This window comes from Stomoxys calcitrans, chromosome 5 (assembly GCF_963082655.1).
Source record: "Stomoxys calcitrans chromosome 5, idStoCalc2.1, whole genome shotgun sequence".
NCBI lineage: Eukaryota > Metazoa > Arthropoda > Insecta > Diptera > Muscidae > Stomoxys > Stomoxys calcitrans.
Window position 1 is genome coordinate 81,168,256 of NC_081556.1, and position 21,890 is coordinate 81,190,145.

The 21,890-nt window shown below is 36.3% G+C and overlaps 1 protein-coding gene across 2 annotated transcripts in view; it reads left to right on the forward strand.

Moving 5' to 3' along the window:
• Positions 1-21,890, forward strand: part of LOC106083738 (ubiquitin carboxyl-terminal hydrolase 31) — a 111,626-nt gene that overhangs the window by 56,951 nt on the left and 32,785 nt on the right. Inside the window, exons 2-3 of one of the 2 annotated variants that reach the window (XM_013246963.2) lie at positions 15,477-15,548; positions 19,527-19,760. In XM_013246963.2, coding sequence (XP_013102417.2) covers positions 15,477-15,548; positions 19,527-19,760 — 306 coding nt within the window. The remainder of the gene's footprint in view (positions 1-15,476; positions 15,549-19,526; positions 19,761-21,890) is intronic. The other variant, XM_013246964.2, reaches the window with a different exon arrangement.

Below are 21,890 nucleotides of genomic sequence, written 5' to 3' on the forward strand. Positions count from 1 at the left end.
AACATTCATGGACCTCGGCATTCTCTTGGATAACAAATTGAATTTTAAGGCACATGTACCAACTATGGTTAACCAAGCTTATAGTTCACTTCGGTTTATGAAGAGATGGAATAAGGAAAGTTATATAGTTCTTTTGTACGAAGTATACTGGAATATGATTCGGTAATATGGGACCCTGACTCGTTTTTCAATATATGGTGCATCCTTTTACGATATATTTTCAGATCTTTAGCCTTTTTATTGACACTACGGCGTGGATTTCGAGCCTTCACTAGCCGAACCATTTTAGGTGTTGTTGCAGTTTTTTTTTTCGGACCGCGTTCATGTGGTTGGCAACGCTACCAATATCATCAAAACAATTTCTGATGTGATACACAAACATTTTGTTCACTTTGAGGTGTTTGAGTTCGTCGTCAATAGCCGGTTGTGATTTTCTTTGCTTTTGTTGACAATATAATGAGCTGTCTATAAAACATATCATGTAGTATAACTTCTATTTTGGCAGTTATATCATTGTGAACTAGGTAACACTTCGAGTGAGGTACCCTGTAGTACATTAGTTGTGATAAGGATAACACACTGCCTATAACTGCTGCTGGACCAAAGACAGAGCTCCCTCATTTTTAGGGCAGTGGTCACAGCAACGTCCAGAGGCATTGAGTGTAGGATTAAATTCAGATCATCAAATGCTGTCTTCAGTGCGACGGTGCTGTAAAAACAAGCCATCCTTTGGATCCGACTGACTATAGAACAATACAGCGGATTTTTAAGTGTACACCATGTATATTATTAAATGTCTAACAACTGTAGTATACAGCCACTGGAAGCTATTAAAAACCCCAAATACCGCTTTTCAAGATTTCTTTTCACAAACATATTTTTCAATTATAAATGAAATGGGCGCAGTATGAAACCTCAGCATTTCTTCAAAAAAGTCTATTAATCTCATTAATGTAAGCTTCATTTTCCAATTAAACTATCTTGTTTCGGTACTCATTAAAAATATGATAATAATTTATAAGATGTTTATGTTGATACTCTAGTTTTGAATAGCTTAAGTCGTAATAATTCTCATTTCCACCCAAACGACCCATACCTTTTTGGGTAACAATAATAATGTAAAAATGTTTGTGTATAGCAAGTATTAGGCCGCATCAACGCAGACCCTCAAATTAATCATTAAATGGTCAATGATTTATTAAGAAGCCTGTGCTGCGGTCAGTTGAATGGAGGCGGTGCTGGTGGTGGAGGTGTAGGCCGCCCAATGAATGTCGGATGATACAACTTAACCTTTATGAAATTGTACCCAGTACTAAAAGTACACAATGTAGCTACCAAGTAAATCTCATCTGCCCAAGTAGCTATTGTTACTCGCGCTGAAGAAGATGATGATGATGCCGATGCCTTTACTATTCATCTCTGGGACTATTAGTAACTTGAGAACTCAACAATGTCTGGTCACTGCTTTACGTCTACTGCTCGCATTTAATCATCGTCATCTCAGCCAGCTACATGGATAAGAATAACTGTAAACAAAACAAAAAAAATCCTGAATATGTAGATCATTATTTAACTACTTGGCCGATGTGGTTGTAGTAGTCTGTTTGTTTTTCCTATATATGTTTGTTTTTTCTTCTTACAAATTAGTACAACGGGCGCCGTAGAGCTGGTAAATACAAAGCAAACTTTCTCTTCCACAAACATTTAGATACAATATATAAAAATTGATATGGGCTTATAAACGATGAAATTCAAAAGAATATTTATTATCCCTGTCAAATGGAATGTTGTATAAATCAGCAGTATTAATGCTTCAAAGTTTAGGGCTCAGATAGAAAATCATCGTTTTAAAGTAAAAAAAAACAAGTAAAAAGGCACTAAGTTCGGCCGAGCCGAAGTTTGGATACCCACCACCTCGGCTATGCATGAAAAGCCCCTTTCGTCACAATCCGGTGAAAATTGGATAACTTATGTACCCAAATTCGACACGGATATTGAGTGGTGTAATAAATATAATCCACTGTTGAATTTTTTATTTCAAATTTCAACAAAATCTGGTAATAAATAAAGCTTTTATGAGCTTCAGACCTTAATCGGTACATCGATCTATATGACAGCTATGTCTAAATACAGTCCGATCTTTACCATATTTGGGTCGGATGGCGGGTGGCGTAAAACTCCTTACTGTTTAAAATTTCAGCGAAATCGGATAAAAAATAAGGCTTTTATTCGCTTTAGACCCTTTATCGGGATATCGGGCAGTTATATCTAAATATAGTCCGATCCGAACCATATTCGGGACGGATGTCGGGAGAACTAAGACTACCCACTGTTTTAAATTTCAGCGAAATCGGGTAATAAATAGAGCTTTTATGGGCTACAGACCCTTTATCGGTAGATCGGTCTATATGGCAGCTATATCTAAATATAGTCCGATCTGATGTTTCCAATTTCAGCAAAATCGGTTAAGAATAAAGCTTTTATGGGCTTTAGACCCTTTATCGTCAGATCGGTCTATATGTCTGCTATATCTAAATATAGTCCGATCTGAAGCATATTTGGGTCCTATGTTAGGACCTATGGGCTTCATACCCTTAATCGGCAGATCGGTCTATATGACAGCTATATCTAAATATAGTCCGATTTGAAGCATATTTGGATCCTATATTAGGAGGCATAAAACTACTTACTGTTTCAAATTTCAGCGAAATTGGTTAAAAAATTAAGCTTTTATGAGCTTTATACCCTTTATCTGGGGATCGGTCTATATGTCAGCTATGCCTAAATATAGTCTGATTTGATTCATTTGAGGCCAAATATCAGGAGGTTTAAGATAACCCTCTGCTTCAAATTTCAGCGAAATCGGGTAATAAATAAAGCTTTTATGGCCTTCATACCCTTTATCTGGGGATCGGTCTATATGACAGCCATATCTAAATATAGTCCGATCTGAACCATATTTGGATCCTTTATTGGGAGGAGTAAAACTACTCAATGTTTCAAATTTCAGCGAAATCGGTTAAAAAATAAAGCTTTTATGAGCTTTAGACCCTTTATCTGGGGATCGGTCTATATGGCAGCTATACCTAAATATAGTCCGATTCGATCCATATTTAGGTCAGATATCAGGAGGCTTAAGATAACCCTCTGTTTAAAGCATTTATGTGCATTAGACACTCTATCGGAAAATCGGTTTATATAGCAGCTATATCCAAATATGGTCCGATTTGGCCCGTTCAAGAACCAGCGTGTATCAAAAAGACTTATCTGTGCCAAATTTCAGCTCAATATCTCAATTTTTGAAGGCTGTAGAGTGATTACAACAGACGGACGGACAGCGGATAGACGGACAGACACACGGACATCGTTAAATCGTCTTAGAATTTCACGACGATCCGAAATATATATACTTTGTAGGGTAGGAAATTAATATTTCGATGTGTTGCAAACGGAATGACTAAATGAATATACCACCTATCCTACGGTGGTGGGTATAAAAATTTATGGGTCGTTTATGGATTGTAACTCGACTGCGTTGCCAGGAGGCAAAATCACAAAATAAAAATTAGTATTAAGTTGGAAATTTTTGTCAATTTCATTCATTATCAGTATATTTAAAGTTCAGCTACTAAGAAATTTGTAAAAGAGTACGTAAGCCAATACAAAAATGAAAATTTTTGTAACAAATTTGGCCGGTGGCAACGCAACTGAAGTTGGGTTGCCATCCATAATCGACCTTTTAATCCATGGTGACTAGCTCCCTAGCGTAAATCGATAGAATCTGCATGTTGGTACCTTTAATAATGTAAAATCGAAATCAATATTTGGTTTGTTTTAATTGGAAATCTGGCGGAGTCGCTAGCTTATGGACAAATAGAACGCCCTTACCGCTAACAACACTAGAAAATGACCAATGACCAAAGAGAAAATCAGCTTATCGGGTAAATAAAATAAACCTATTTTTGCTTCTAGAATTAAGTAATAGATTGTTAATTAGTCTCGTATGCTGACAACGTGATTATTGTGGTTAAGGGAAGTTATCCAACACTTTTAAACAAAAATCTTATAATTACAGTACGGGTTTTATACTATGAATTATCCGCATTAGCTGGTTGATTTTTGTGTATAATTAATAAATCTTTATGAATTTATATATCAGTAATTAAAATTTAAATTTCAAATAACAAAAATTTAAGTAATGCAAAAGAGAGAGGAATTTCAAGATTTAAGGAATTAAAATTAAAAAATAATTAAAATTTTTTTAGTTATAGAAAATGGTTGAGAATATGGTTTGAATATCATATGAAAAAGTATTCCAAATACGTACATTGTTGATGTAAATTTGCCACTCTGCAATTAGGCTTCGTCTTATGAACTAAGGAACTCTTTCTCTGTCTAGCAATAAGTTTCAATAATGTGAAACCAACGTCAATCATGAAGGAGTTGGATTTTCATGGCATCAATACTAACGTAAGAAAGTTTATTAATAACTTACTTACTAAAAGATGAATTACGACAGACTTGGGATCTGTAGATCGCCAGAAGATGGGTCATCAAAGGAACCCCTCAAGGAGGCGCACTTTACATTGGAATATAGCCATTAACAATGTATTATGGTGTAATTTGGAAAATTAGATGTATTTTTACATTGGCCACTAAATCCGGATTCATGTCCTTTTCGATATTTAATTGCTAAATCCTGTGTTTTTTCAGGTTTTACCATACAAAAATAAATCCCATTTTTGCAGTATTTATTTTTAAATCGGTAAAAAAAACCACTGTTTTCAAGAATTGTGTATGGATGTGAGTGATATGCACGTTCGTCAATACGCATGTACACGCTTGTGTATGCTAATTAAATCCGCAAAAACGCAGTTTAAACATACAGGATTTGTTTTTGGATTTAGTTAAATCTAGATCATACAAATTTTAATTTGAACGTGCTATAAAAGTAGTCGCATATGCTGATGACGTGGCTATTGTAGTTAGGGGAAAGTTTCGCAGCTCTCTTAGAGATGTACTTTAGGAAGCTCTACGTGCAAACACGAAATGGGCTATCAAAAGTGGTCTAGATGTAAATCCGTGAAAGACAGAATTAGTTCTTTTCAGCAGGAGATACAACTTACCTACAGTGGCACCTGTCTCCTTGGGAGGAATGTTCCATTTTCAGAAAGCGCAAAATACCTGGGTGTTTTGCTGGACAAGAAATTGAACTTCAAATGAAACACTTTGAAAAGGGCAAGAAAGGCAACTCTTGTTCTTTACACCTGCAAGAGAACCATTGCAGTAATTTGGGGGTTTAAACCACATTTCCTGCACTGAGCGTATACTGCAGTTGTCAGACCCATAATGCTAAATGGTGTTGTGGTGTTATCGACGGCTGTTCCTACTGTTCAATACTCAACCGGATCCAAAGCATGGCTTGTTTGTACATCACAGCCGCACCAAGGTCGACACCATCTGATGCACTGAATTTAATGCTACACCTAGTGCCTCTGGACATTGTGGCGAGATAAATTGCTGCGAGGCTAAGAAAGCTTTCCCTTTGGTCATGCGGCAGCAACTGACACAGTGTTATGCAGTGGATTACACCCTACCTAAGCCGCTGTTTGATAAAATGTACTCTACCTCCATTCCTGATAGAGCCGACTGGAACAAAAATATTCCTAGCAATTGAATTTACATGTACTTTTATACGGATGGTTCCAAATTAGACGACGGGGTGGTCTTTTGGGGTGTATTCTGAGGAATTAGAACTTGTAATATCGAAAAGGTTACCCGACCACTGCAGTGTGTATCATGCGGAGATCTTTGCGATTATAGAAGTGAATGTCTTGAATGGCTAAGATATAATGTCATTATGACGATAGGCATAATATCTGCTCTGACAGCCAGTTAACGAGACTAGGAAATATCTTGCACATTCCAGCGGAACTGGAATCTGTGGATATGCCTATAGCGACATGTAATTACGTCTTCAGGATCAGGCCCATAGATCAACGAATGATAGATGGTCACAAAGGGCGGGTTGTGTACATTCCAAAGTTATGTGACCTAATCTAGGCTTGAAGAGAGGCACCACTTTCCTGTCGCTGAACAGACGTCTCAGTCGTTGAAGGTTGCAAGTAACGAATAGAACATCTGCTGTGTGTGTGTCCCGCACTTGGAGTCAGAAGGAGTTTCAACGTAGGTTCTAATTTCCTTGAGAACTTAATTTAGCGGATGTGAATTTGTTGGGACTTTCCGCAAGTTGTTTTGATTTTTATGGCGATTTGTATGGCATCTTTCTTCTACTTTGACATCACCAAGGACGAAAACGTCTAAGTGAGTCTTATTGCCATTTAAACCTAACCTAAACTATTCATTTTCCCGTTTCACAATTATCTTATTAGGGAAATTAATGATATAATTCGAAGAAGTGTGTTAAAACTAACCCAATAAAGAGCATCTTTAAGACGAGAGACATTCTGGCTCCTCTTCAGTCTCTAGACATAGCGAATAACTTTGTTGAATGATACTTTTAATTTGCGCTGTCTTGATGTGTCGTAGTTTGTGAAGGGATAACATCCATATAACAATATGGGAACTAGAAAATTGTTTGCCAAAAGGGCTTGAACTTAAATTTGAGAGAGGGAATGCGTAACCATAACGGAGTTATGCAAATGTTTGACAAATTACACATGATCAGACCAACTTTATGTACTGTTAAATACAACACCAAAGGTCTTTGCGCTGGAAACTGTATCAATATATTGATTATCTATAACGATGTCGGGGTTTATGGAGAATTTTTTTCGAATACTTTTGAAAGACATGGAAGAATTGAAATACAACGTAAATCATTACCGGATTTCGGAATTAGTATAACTTTAGTATGTTTCCATGTGGTTGGATATATGCAGGATGTCAAATCAGAATTTGAAAGGTATGTGAAATAAGGTAGAGGTGGGGTAGCACAATCCTTATGAACTTAAGATCAATATCTTCAAGCCCGATGGCATTTGACTTCACAAAAGAAAAACTATATAATACTTCGTCACATTACACGTCTAAACTCAAATCCATCATCGTGCGTGTCCTTCCCTAGACCCATTGTTAAATCCATGAAAAGAATTATCAGTCTGAACATCTGGTATGTTGACAAAAGTTTTGTTCATTTCCATATTCCCTTGGAAACGAGCAACAGACTTCGATTTTCCAATTCCGATATCGTGTATAACCCTTGATTTATTTTTCAAGTATTTGTAATATTTATATATCTATTAACTATCCTTCTTTTTGAACGGAATTCCTCATAATGCTTCGGAGTTTTAAACGTTTCCATCTGGAGTACGCTAGATTTCTGCAATTTATAAAAATTTTAATTTTAGGGAAAAACCAAGTCTTGATAGTTGTTTTGGCACGCATATTCCTAATTGAAACCATCTGGTTATAAATTCGTACATTATGCTCCTTCAGAAAAGCTAACTGCTGATCGACAGACACAAGCGTTAATAATAAATCTTAATTGCTAATTTTGCTACTTTGCCCATTAACATTCCATTAAGGGACAGGCTAACTTTTTACATATCACTGAGTCCGATTCAAGTTTAAAGCTCAATGATAAGGGGCCTCCTTTTTATAGCCAAGTTCGAACGGTTTGCCGCAGTGTAACATCTCTTTAGAGGGAAGTTTTTACATGGCATAGTGCCTCATAAATGTCGAAATGTCGCCGCTGGATTTTTTTTTGATGTTCTCGCCAGAATTCGTACCTACGAGTTCAGCGTTAAAGGCGGATATGCTAATCTCTGCGCTTCGTAAACCTCCATTTAATAAATCCTAATTTACTTACATATTTTTTCATTCATAATTGTATGATCCAAATATTTTAAATCGCGGTAGAAAAACGTCTCCATAGTTTCATGAACGTTAGAATCGCATGCAAGGGAAATAAGTTCGTGTTGCATATAACATGGAACAGATATTTGATAAAAAGGAAAAACATTTAGTGAACTTTTAATGAAAAATAAACCTAAAAGTGTGTTGACAGTTGGCGACAAATGTGTGGGATTCGTCTGATTAGCAGCGGTAAGGTTCAAAGTTAACGTATCCCTGGTTAAAGAAGAATCAACCAGCATATTGCAGCTGAAGTCTCCTGCAATAACAACGTCTTAGAGACCTCAGGAAGCTCTCACAATGAGGCATTAAGTGTTGAGTAAAATTCAGTACGTCAGATGATTCGTGCACAATGCAGCTGTGGGGCACAAAATAGTCATCCTTAAGATCGATTGAGTAGTAAACGGTAAGTGGGCTTTGAAGTGACGTCCACCAGACCTCAACATCATATGTGTTAGTATTATAGGTCTGATGCTTACAGTATGAAGCCAATGTGTGAGATGTGGTTTAAACCCCCAATGTTTGCTTGCGTTTAAGGCAAGAATTGTATTTTTCCACCTTTTTTTGGATGTTTCTTATATTTCTTGCGGTAAAGAACAACTTTTGTTTTAGACTTATTTTCTTTTTGAACATTTTCCCTAGTCCAAATTTTTTTTTTTTGCGATTTTCAACAACTTTACGTGTAGTGCCCCATTTGAATACAACTGTATATTCGCAATCTGACGATGATATGATTCACATCGCTGAATAAATTCTTGATTTCAATTGGACTTAACTGCCAAGTATTTACGTTGCTGCTTCATCAGAATAGTAACAACAACAAATTCAAATTGAAAATGAAAATAAAAAAACAAAATATGAGTATTCGCATTTAAATTTTAAATTGGTAGACGGGAATTTGAAAAATGTGTGGTATGCATTCTATTGAATGAGTTGTCATTTCATATTTTTGTTTTCAACTAATTTATGAAGCTCTTGATGTCTTTTCGTTCATAATTATGTCATTGATATACAAGCAGAATTGATAATGAAATACCGGGTTATGAATTGAGTTTAATATTACGTAATTGTGTTTGTTTTAATTGTATGGTAAATGCAATTTTGAATTTCATGAGAATAAAATAAATAAATATCATACATATGTAGAAAGAAATCGCATCTTATTTCAAGTTTCAAATATGTGATAGAATTTTAAGCCATTGTTAACAATAAGTCCTTGATATGTAATATTAAAAATGCAGGGAATTGGATGAATTGCGAAAGAGTCTAGGGTCCTTTGAGTAATCAACAGTTTTGGGCTATTTAAATCACCAGACCCAAAAAATTTTTCATCGCATCGGTTAAATTAAAGCTGTACCGAATAGATTTGCTGCCTGGCCTAGGAAGATATGCAATGCTTATTCATATGGTCCATATAATTTAATGTTTGAAGATTATTTCATGAAAAAGTTGACTGTAACTACGCTTAGTTCAATTTTGACATACTCTTTGCAATATTTCGGCTGGTATCTTACGAACAAATGTTGTCTTCCAATGCGATTGAAATTGAAACGGGCTTGTCTGTATAGACATGAGCTTTAACACGATCTGGAGATCGGTCTATATAGCGGCTATATATAAAATCCGATTATATGAGATCAGAAGATCAGGTTTATATACAAATAATACGAAATCATCAAAAATTTTTTGGAAATTTTTTTTTATACCCAAGATATCTGTCTGCAAAATTATAAATTATTTTCCCAATTTACCTTTTGGGACCCTCCCCCTTACTCTTGTTTTCAGTAACGCCAGATCTCGGAGATGGGTGGTGCGATTTCAGCAAAATTTTGTTTGCTTTCTTATAGTAACCTAAAAACAAAAATTTGGGATCCAAACTTCGGGTGGGGTGCCTAGAGGGGCCGCCACACCCCCAAAACTCACCAAATATATATATAGAACAATCACGACAATATGGGACTTAAATGAAAAGTACTTAAGATCTTCATCTCGGATCTTCATGTTCTGTGATATTCAATAATCATTTGGAATTCTTCTAACTAGTGACTAGGGTCCAGCTAGCTGAATAGAACGTCTCCATGACACATCTTTGTCGTCGTCAACCAGAAGGGTGATTTTACCACGAGCCAAGAAATCAAACAAGTCAAGAAGGGAAAACCACAAGATGTATGTATATAATGTTTGGTTATATAATTCTATTGAGCTCAATGTCTTGTTAGTATAAGATAGTCAACAAACAGTTGGTTGCAAAAATGACAGATGCATGATGCATACTTTAAATGTGATTATTTATTTTCACATGGAGATTTAATTATTAAATGGCTATAAAAAGAAACTCAAAAGTATAGGACAATTTAATTCATAATATATGAAAAATAAAGATTTTTACGCTGAAAAATAAACTAAAGATTAAATTTTGTTTTTTCCTTCTCCAATTTATTTGTTTTCCCCCATTCCTTGTAGTTTTCCATAAAGGGGGAACAACAGCGTAATATGTTAACACTTTAATCTATTTAAGCTACATTAAAACAACATGTGTAGTTACACAAATCAAGTTCAATGGCATTGTTGGACAAACATTTGAAATCATCGTGTGCACCATCGTCATCATCATCATGGTGAGGACCAACCCTTACATGAAATGTCGGTCATGACTACAGAATTCCCATAAGGGTGCACATGTGTATGCATATTTACATACATATTAGAAACCCCCTTTGGTTTGGGCAACAGCTTGTTGGTGTCTTTGTCTCGGAAGGGGTGGGAGGTTCAATTACTCGGTGGGGACAAATGCTGTCAATTGGTTTATCGACTCCGACACACACATCAGCCCAAACATTGCAAAGTAATCTGAATTTATTGATGGCCAATAAAAGAAGAAGGGCGAGAAAGATGGTGGCGTATGAATTGTGTGGTTAAGCTTTCATATGTCGTTAATGTATGTAATTGTACACCTATAGACGATTATGTTTTATCCTGTTAGAATACATACCACTGACAGTATACATCCCTTTGGGTTTGAGTCAACAACGTTTTCATACGTTCATTGATTAAATCCACATTATATACCTATTAGTGTATTTCCACAAACTAACATACACCCCTCGTTGCGAAGAATTTATTACCATATTGTATCCAAAGTACCATTTTATTCATAACACTATCATTCGTTTCTTGTTATCAGACCATTAGCACCACAAACCATTTATTGTGACTGTCATTCCCTCATCCCTTACGATGCAACAAGTTATTAATAAATAATTATGTGTTTATAACATAATAATATTGATTGAGATATATAAAAAAAAAAACAAAAAAAAAAACACCCCAAGAACACAGAGGGCCAATTAGGATGGCATTATGCGGGTAGCAAATTTCCAATCACATACCATATTTAAAGGGTTAAAAGGTTTTGATAGTTTAACCTACGATTTGAGTGGGAATAAATGTTTCAATCAAGTGTTGAAGGGAATTGGAAAATGTGCAGGTTAAATTTTGATGTCGATGATTTTTAATTTTTTATGGCATTCAAAAAATTAAGTCATCCGTTGAAATGTCAAGAGCAAGCTATACCATATATAATTAGTTTATTCGAAATTGCAATCAATTTAAAACAAAAAGGAACATTATTAGAATGCTCTTAAATACGCTCATGGAACCAACTGCTTTGCTAAAGTTAACTTGTACCAGTTTGTACCAATTGGAATGAGTTTTCTATAAGTTATGCACGATTTATAGGCATACATACGGCAGATGTGTGTATAGAAATAGCAGCGATGTTCAAAATGAAAATGTGACTGTATGTGTGAAATACTCTCATTAGGTTAGGTTAGGTTGAAGCGGATTAATACCCGCATACATATTAATCCGCCCCATGCCACTATGAACATACACCTTACACCCAAAATTGCAAACAAATTTCCCGAAAAAAATCCCCAATTAAAATTTTTTTCCCTACACTCATAGAAAAAAGTTTGCTGAAAATAGCAAACACTGTCTGCTGGTAGTTAATTTTGCTGGTATTGTTGTAGTAGGTCTGCTATTACAGCAGTAGTACTCAAATTTAAGGGTAGCAGGCTTACCTTAAGGGTAGCAGGCTTACTGCTGAAAAATCTGACAGCAACCAGAACGCAATGCTTAAAAAATTCAAACAACTTCAACAAGTTCTCAAAGATATAGGAACCCAAAATAAGACTTCTTTTTGCCAGTGAAGGAGAGGCATACAGCAGCAGAAGGCAGTAGCAGAATGACAGGCATGCAGCAGTTTCCTACTACTCGACGTATTCATAGCTTCTGCAGAAATCGCAACTTGCAACTTGCCATGAAGGACACGATGGGTGGGACTTCTGTTCTAGCTAACAACAGCAAATCGAAAGCCTCTTCAACTTGGGCTACACGCAGACCCCAAATTTTGAACCATCTGTCATCCGTTGCCCTTTGGGACTTTCAAAACAAATACAAATTGCCAATTAACATTTCATTAAGGAACATCGAGTATACTTTCTCTCTCTAATATCAATGAATGTTGTCCGATACAAGTTAAAGCTCAATGACAAATGACCTCCTTATTATTGCCGAGTCCGAACGGCTTGCCCCAGAGCGAAACCTTTTAGAGCCCGTTTGGCCTTATCTCGAAGAATTAGCATACACCGTCGGGTACACAGACATCCCAGGGTGAATTTTGAACGGTTCAGCCATCTCGTTGAGAGATAGGCGACAGTCACTTGTGGCTTTTTAATTCAACAACACGTTTTCTAGGGGTTTAATGTTTGGTTGTCTGCGAAGATATGCCAACCCCAAATCTGCATTGTAGACCAGTCTGGAACCAACCGTATATAAGTCTATGTACCTTTTATTACCTGTTAGGTATAGTGGTACAATATTTTTTTGTCAAAAAGCAGCTCAGACAATGTTCAGTCCACATTGCCTGGGACATCAGGCATTGTGTCAGGGAAATATTGGGTTGCCTAAAAAGTAATTGCGGATTTTTCATATAGTCGGCGTTGACAAATTTTTTCACAGCTTGTGACTCTGTAATTGCATTCTTTCTTCTGTCAGTTATCAGCTGTTACTTTTAGCTTGCTTTAGAAAAAAAGTGTAAAAAAAGTATATTTGATTAAAGTTCATTCTAAGTTTTATTAAAAATGCATTTACTTTCTTTTAAAAAATCCGCAATTACTTTTTGGGCAACCCAATATAATGGCCGTAGCTGATGCTAGATCAAAGAAAAAAAACTCCTGTATCCTCATAGCAGTGCTGACAGCAATTTGTTTACCCACAACGTCCATAGACATTAAGTGTAGTATAAAATTCTGTGCATCCAATGGTATCGTCCTCAATGCGACTGTGATACACAAAGAAGACTGAGTATTGAACAGTAGGTGGAGTTTTGGAGCGCCGTCCACCAGACCACAACACCATATAGCATTATGAGTCGACAACTTCATCACGTGCAGTTTAAGCCTCCAACTTTTGCCAACAACCCAATGGTAGGTGTATAGGGCGAAAGATGCCTTTCTTGCCCTGTCCAAAATGTTGGATTTGAAGTTCAATTCCCTATTCTGCGAATGCCTAGAAGAGAAAAAGCTGAAAATGCATTTGAAATCTTGTGGAATTGTGTACCAATCACCAGGGATTCTGCTTAAAAAGCACCCTTATTAAGCCAATTTGTATTTGTACAATAAAATCGGGTGTTGATTAAGAAGTCATATCGAGGTATATGGGGGTAGGATTCGTTGTGAGTATTGAAGGACACAAGTGTACTTCACGAACCAAAATTTCAGCCAAATCGGACAAAAACTAAGGCTTCTAGGAGCTCAAGAAGTCAAATCCGGTGATGGGTCTTTATGGTGACTATATATATTTTAGAAACTATCTTGTTGGGATTTGGCGTGAGTGTTGAAGGGCATACGAGTCTTGCTCATTCTAAGTTTTAGCCAAATCAGAGAGAAAATTGAGGCTTCTAAGGGCTCAAGATGTTTAATTCGAGGATCGGTTTATATGGGTGCTATATCTGTATTTCGACCGATTCGGATCATACTTGGTCCAGATGTTGGAAGTCATAACATAAATCAAAAATGCAAATGCAAATTTTGCCCATCAACATTCCATTAAGCAACCGGGGCAAACTTCTCACATATCAATGAGTGCAGTCCGATTCAAGTTTAAGCTCTATGATAAGTGACCTCCTTCTTTATAGCCGAATCCGAACGGCGTGCCGCAGTGCGACACCTCTTTGGAGAGAAGTTTTACAGGGCATATTAAAACAACCGCTGAAAATTATTTCTGGTGGTCTCGCCAGGATTCGAACCCAGGCGTTCAGCGTCATAGGCGGACATGCTAACCTCTGCGCTACGGTGGCATCCATAACATAAATCATTGTGTCAAATTTCAGCCAAATCACATTAAAATTGGGTCGTCTAGGAGCTCAAGAAGTCAAATCCGAGAATCGGTTTATGTGGGAGCTTTATCAGTTACAGAACATTATGTACAAAATTTCCCACATCGATAATAATTTTTGCTATGGGCTCTGAAATTCAATTGAAAGGACCACTGTTTATGGGAGTTATATCCAAATCTGAACCGATATTGCCTATTTGTAATCCCCTATGGTCTACAAGAAGTGTCTGTGCAAAATGTTAAGCGGCTAACTTTACGCTTTAATGATTCCCACAAACAGACGGACACAAGGACTGACGGACATGGTTAGATCGACTTGGAATGTAAAGACGATCAAGAATTTATATTCTTTATGGGGTGGTAGATCAATAATTTGAGGTGTTAGAAACGGAATGACTAGATTAGTATACCTCCATTCTATGGTGGTGGGTATGAAAAGAAAGATTTTTGGAAGATATATTTTATTGATGGAGGCCACCGTAGCGCAGAGGTTAGCATGTCCGCCTATGACGCTGAACGCCTGGGCTCGAATCCTAGCGAGACCATCGGAAAAAAATTTTTAGCGGTGGATTTCTTCTCTTAATGCAGGCAACATTTGTGAGGTACTATGCCTTGTAAAACTTCTCTCCAAAGAGGTGCCGCACTGCGGCACGCCGTTCGGACTCGGTTATAAAAAGGAGGATCTTTATCATTGAGCTTAAACTTGAATCGGACTGCACTCATTGATATGTGCGGAGTTTGCCCCTGTTCCCTAGTGGAATGTTCATGGACAAAATTTGCAATTTGCAATATTGTATTGATCCTTTTTTCTGTCTCCTTTTTCTGATCCCCCTCATACTTCTTAGACCTACCGATAATTGTTTTAAGTTGTTATTGTCTATTCGATCATATCAATTACGTAATTGATGACCAATTCATTTAACAAATCAAATATTATTAAGAAAGAAGCACACACACACTCAGACACAATAAAATTCCAGAGAAAATAGTTTTCACACACAATTTCATATTTGTGTCACAACATCTTTAAATTGTTGTTATTGTCATCTTTTCTAATAATTGTTGATGTTATAGTCGCCGCCGTTATTAATTAATAATAATAATAATAAAAAAATGTTACATTTTTTTACTCTTTTTCCCTGTGTTCATTCACACAATACCATCGGCGTACATGATGACACCACAATTTGTTCATGCCAAAGTCTTCCATGTCAGAGAAGGCCAATTTAATTGATTTAGTGCCTTTTTATACCGGATGCTGGCGTAGAAAAAAGGTACTTAAAAACTTACATAACAGATAAAAATAATAAGACAAAAGTGCAACTTAATCAATATGGCAAAAAAAAGAACAATAGCAAAATATGTCTTAAGCAAATATTCACTCTCTATGGCTTATTTAATGCTGCTATGCTCCTTTCAAGCTTTAAATGTTTATTTTGTATGTTTATTGAAGTAAAGCTCATCTCTAAACCTCCTTTGTATAAGAAATAGAACAAGATACAAAAAACTGTTAAAAATAAAAATAGGGAAATAAAAAATAATTTAAAAATATTATCAATAAATTGAGTGATACTCAGATGTGAATTAAATCAAATGTAGGTATTTGTTGTTTCCTAGAGCTCTCATAGAAAATATTTATTTTATTTAAGTATTTAGTTGTTATAAATTAGTTTTGTGTTCCTAATCTTTGGAAATTCTTGTTTTGCATAAATAATTAACTGCTTTCTTATTTAATTGTTATTATACTTGATGTAGCGGTTGGTATGCAACACCCTAAAAAGTTATTTCTCATATTTCTGGTAATGTGGATTCTGTACCAAAAGAACAGCTCTGATAAGGAGGTATCAGACCAATTTCGGGCACCCTGCTCTGAATCATTTAAAACAAATGATATTTAGAAGGGGCAAGGTCTGGAAAAGAGTTTTTCAAGGGCAACAGATATCAAAGCGTTGTAATAATGGGATATTAACGCCTTGTGTGAGCCCTTTTTCCAAAAAAAGAGTTTCGTATTCTACACGAAGTGTTACCAATTTAAACGACAAAAAGTGTGGAAGTAATCTAAATTTCAAAGTTCATTACCTTTTGCTCGAAATTACCACCTTTTGCCTTGACTATTTCTCTGAGTCAAAAACAAGTTTCAAACTGCACGAATTTATTCTGTTATATTCTATTATAGGATGGGGGTATACTTATTTTGTCATACTGTTTGTAACTCCTCGAAATATTCGTCTAAGCCCCCATAAAGTATATATATTCTTGATTGTCATGACATTATATTTTCGATCTAGCCATGTCTGTCCGTCTGTCAGTCGAAAGCACGCTAACTTTCAAATGAGTACAGCTAACCGCTTGAAATTTTGCACAAATACTTCTTAATAGTGTAGGTCGGTTGGAATTGTAAATGGGCTATATCGGTCCATGTTTTGATAAAGCTACCATAAAAACCGATCTTGGATCTTGACTTCTTGAGCCACTAGAGGGCACAATTCTTATCCGATTTGGATAAGATCCGACTGAAATTTTGCACGAAGTGTTTTACTATGACTTCCAACAACTGTGCTGAGTATGGTTTAAATCGGTCCATAGCTGTCACATAAACCGATCTGGGGTCTTGATTTCTTGAGCGTCTAGTTCTTACCTTGGTCTATAAAAAGTCCAAATTGAAAAGTCCATCGGATTGGCATCTGACGAATGGGTTTACACGTGTTTTATGTGATAGTGCCGATCCTTGTTGGTACGTCCATGGTGGACGACCGAAATGTTTGAGTGACTGAAATGTTTGCCCGATAATAGGTCGTATTTACTTTGCCGCAGACCACCGTAGCGCAGGGGTTAGCATGTACGCCTAAGACGCTGAACGCCGGCATTCAACTTCTGGCGAGAACTTCAAAACAAATTTTACATCAGTGGTTTCCCTCCCAAATTTTAGCAAAATCGGACAATAAATGTGCTTTTTATGGGCCCAAAACCTTAAGTCAAGAGATCGGTCCATATGGCAGCATCCAAATCTGAACCGATCTGGGCCAAGTCTAAGAGGGATATCGAAAGGCCTAACACAACTTACTGTCCCAAATTTCGGCGACATCGCACAATAAATGTGCCTTTTATTAGTCCAAGACCTTAAATCGTGGGATAGGTCTATATGGCAGCTATATCCAAATCTGGGCCAAATTGAAGAAAGATGTCGTAGGGACTAACACAACTCACTATCCCAAATTTCAGCAAAATCGGACAATAAATGTGGCTTTTATGGCCCTAAGACCCTAAATCGGCGGATCGGTCTATATGGGGGCTCTATCAAGATATAGTCCGATATAGCCCATCTTCGAACATAACCTGATAATGGACAAAAAAAGAATCTGTGAAAAGATTTAGCCCAATATCTCTATTTTTTTAAGACTGTAGCGTGATTTCAACAGACAGACGGACGGACATGGCTAGATCGTCTTAGATTTTTACGACCATCCAGAATATATATACTTTGTAGAGTATAAATGAATATATACCCATCCTTCGGTGGTGGGTATAAAAATGTTCAGCGATTGTTTCCCCCTCTTAATGCTGGCGACATTTATGTGGTACTATGCCATTTGAAATAGTGGTATGGCAGCCATGTTAAAACTTCTCCCCAAAGAGGTGTCGCACATCGGCATGCCGTTCGGACTCGACTATAAAAAGGAGGCCCCTTATTATTGGGCTTAAAATTGAATCGGACAGCACTCATTGATATTGAAGATTGTCCCTGTTCCTTGGGCAATTTTGCATCTTTAGCCATACCAGTATCATTATAACGATTTATGATTCGATACACAAACATATTGTTCACTTTGAGGTGTTTGAGTTTGCGAACAATAGTCGGTTGTAATTTTCAATCTAAATAAAACGCAACGAAACTATTACGATTGAACTTTCTTTTTAAATAAACTCACAAGCAAATGCTTTCAGGGGTTTGTAAACAATATAATGAGCTTTCAATAAAACAAATATCATATAGCTGTCATTTCGTATTTGGACATATATACCAGTGAGAACTTGGCAACACTTTGTGTAAGCTACCCTGTACTTTATTTTTGACTTTTTTAAGTTTTATTTTTGTTTTTTTTTTATATAAACTTTACCATTTTAGTCCTCCTTCTTCATAAGTTTTTTTTTTAACTTTAAAAATATTTTTTTTATTTTTTATAAAAATACTTTTAACTTTTTTACTTAATTTCTCATTTAATATAAATTGCGTTTGGACTTACCCTAGGATCTGGTAATGTATGTATACTATTGCAACATATTCTGTTACTTATGGGGTATCATAACGTTTTGGGCAAAGCCGTCTAGTATTGATTTTTAATTGATTTTTGTCTTCTTCCCACAATTGGCATCTTTTATGTATTTTCTATTTAATGGACTAAACGCCCACACACGATATTCTGTCACCAATGCCTTGTAAATGGCAACTACAATTTTAAATGGCACATGATTTATTACGTCTTTGTTTGCAAAACTTAGTGCATCTCCCGTTTTTGGATTGGCCGCTTTTGTTTGGGTTTAATTTCAAAACAGGAAAAAGGGAGTGCTGCAGTGATAGACGCCTTAAGATTCTAAACTTGATATTGAAATCATTGAATCAAGTGGCAAAAACAATTTTTATGTATTATTTATTTGCACGTAGGAGAGTTGGCAATTTTAGTTGGAAAGGTAACAATATGAGCTACATTATGTTTATGTTTGGTGCCATTGGGTATTGAAAAAAAGGGTATGAAGAAAAGGAATTGCAAAACTGTTTAATCCAATTAACATAAAAAAATCTTTTAAAAAATATTTTTGTAATTTAAGTCAAATCAAAGGGTATGAAGAAAAGGAATTGCAAAATTGTTTAATCCAATTAACATAAGAAAAAATCATTTAAAAATTATTTTTGTAATTTAAACCGATTCAAGTTTTTGTTTCAGCTTTTTCTGTGTTTTAGTTTTAGCTTACTTAGGAATTCCAATCTTAGCCAATTCAAAAAAAAAAAAAAAAAACAAAGATTAAATATCTAATCTTGTAAGAAAAAATGCTATTTTCCTGTAATTATATATTTTTTGAAAACAGTTGCTTTTACCAATGCATTCCTTACACGCTTTTGGCAAACAAAAAAGCAAATAACATATCTATACCACTCTGCCTAGTATTAATACTTAGATATTGCTTACATTTCATGTTGCAGCTCAATAAATAATTGAATGTTTGGTGTGTGTTGTTTTTTTCTCTTTTTGCAGTCGAATAAACCTCAATCTTCTTTGGCTTCTGGTAATGGCTCAGCTAATGGTGGTCATATAATATCATCGAGTGATCGTGTGCCGCCCATTGGCGGCTATCAATGGCCAACGGATCAAACACCTGGCGTAATGGGTCTGAAGAATCATGGTAATACTTGTTTCATGAATGCCGTATTGCAATGCCTTAGTCACACGGATATATTGGCAGAATATTTTGTTTTGGATCAATATAAGGTAAGTGCAACACAAGAAGAACAAATTTCAATCTAAATGTTAAGAAAACAAGTAAAAGCGTGCTAAGTTTGGCCGGGCCGAAACTTATATACCCTCCATCGCAGATCGCATTTATCGAGTTCTTTTCCCGATATCAAACAAAGGATAAAAAAAGAAAAGAATTGATTTAATATTGGAGCTATATCAAGTGATCAATTGAATTGAATGTTGGAGACCATAGTAGTAGTTGAAGTCATCGTGTAAAATTTCAGCCAATTCGAGTAAGAATTGCGACCCTTAGGGACCCAAGAAGTAACATAGAGAGGTGGGTTTTTATGGGAGCTGTATCCGGCTATAGACCGAATTCCACCATATTTAACATATTGAAGGTCATGTGAGAAACTGTTGTACAAAATTTCAGCCAAATAGGATAATAATTACGCCCTCTGGAGGCTCAGGTTGTTGATCGATTTGAACCATATCTGACAATTGTTAGAAGTTATAACAAAACACTTTTTGCAAAATTTCAAGATCCAGATCGGTTTATATAGCAGCTATATCCGGTTATGAAACGATTTGAACCATACTTAGCACAGTTGTTGGAAGTCATAGCCTAAGACGATAGGTTTATATGACAGTTATATCAAAACATGGACCGATATAGCCCATTTACAATCCCAACCGACCTACACTAATAAGAAGTATTTGTGCAAAATTTCAAGCGGCTAGCTTTACTTCTTCGAACGTTAGCGTGCTTTCGATAGACAGAGGACGGACGGACATGGCTAGATCGACTTAAAATGTCATGACGATCAAGAATATATATACTTTATAGGGTCTTAGACGAATATTTAGAGGAGTTACAAACTGAATGACGAAATAAGTATATCTCCATCCTATGGAGGAGGGTAAAAAAATTCATTGAAATAGACGGAGCATTCAAAAAAGAAAATGCTTCAGGTGCGCAAGTAAAATAAAATAAAAATTTTCTTTTATAAACGAAACAAAAATAAAAAGTCTGTAATTTTTTGAACGTACTGAGGTATTTATTCGACAATAGCTCCTGTGGCGGAGAGTTTAGGATGTCCTCCTATCACCCTGAACGCAAGGTTTTAAATCTTGGCAAGAAATGTAGAAAAAATTTTAAGCGTAAAATATCCCCCAACAAATGTTACCTGCAACGATTGGGAAATCTATAAGGCTGAGCTAAGAAAATATAAGGGCGAGCTTAGAAAGGCTCAGAACAAATCCTGGGTAGAATTCTGCAGCTCGGTGGAGGATATATCTGAGGCCTCTAGGCTAAGAAGATTCTGTCCTCGAGACCAATTACGGGGGGGGTATATCCAGAAGTCAGAGAATGTATAGACAATGTCTAGTGAGGAAACACTAGAACTACTCGTTGATACACATTTCCCGGGAAATTCTCCAACGGACAACGTGGTGCCAGAAGAGGTTGTAACTGATATACATTCGTCGGAGGCCATTAGTGAAATTGTGTCTGAGCCGAAAATCCTTTGGGCGATAAGCAGTTTCGACTCCTTTAAGTCGCCAGGCCCTGATGATGTATCACCAGTTGAATTGCAAGCTGTGTCTGATAGACTGGTTCCCTGGCTTAGGGAGATATACTCTGCTTGTATCGGAATGTCATATATATTGTACCTGTGGGATGGAGGGCACGAAGGTAATTTTCATTCCGAAAGCAGTAAAAACCTACCACACGAAGGCGAAAGATTTTCGTCTTATTAGTCTGCCATCCTTTATGCTGAAGACTCTTGAGAGGTTGATAGAAACATATCTTAGGGCATAGATCCCTGGAGATCGCGTGTCGCAGCAGGAGCATGCCTATAGTAAAGGCAAATCCACTGAAACAGCCCTTCACGACCTAGTCGGCTACATAGAGGGTTCTATCGCTGTCAAGGAATATGCAATGGTAGCATTTCTTGACATTGAAGGTGCTTTCAATAATGTAAAACCGACGTCAATCATGAAGGAGTTGGAGTTTTTAGGCATCAACTCTACCGTAAGAAGGTTTATTAATTACTTACTTAGTAAAATATGCATTACGGCAGGCTTGGGATCTGTGGATCTAAAAAGATGGGTCATCAGAGGAATGCCACAAGGAGGTGTACTGTCTCCTTTACTTTGGAATAT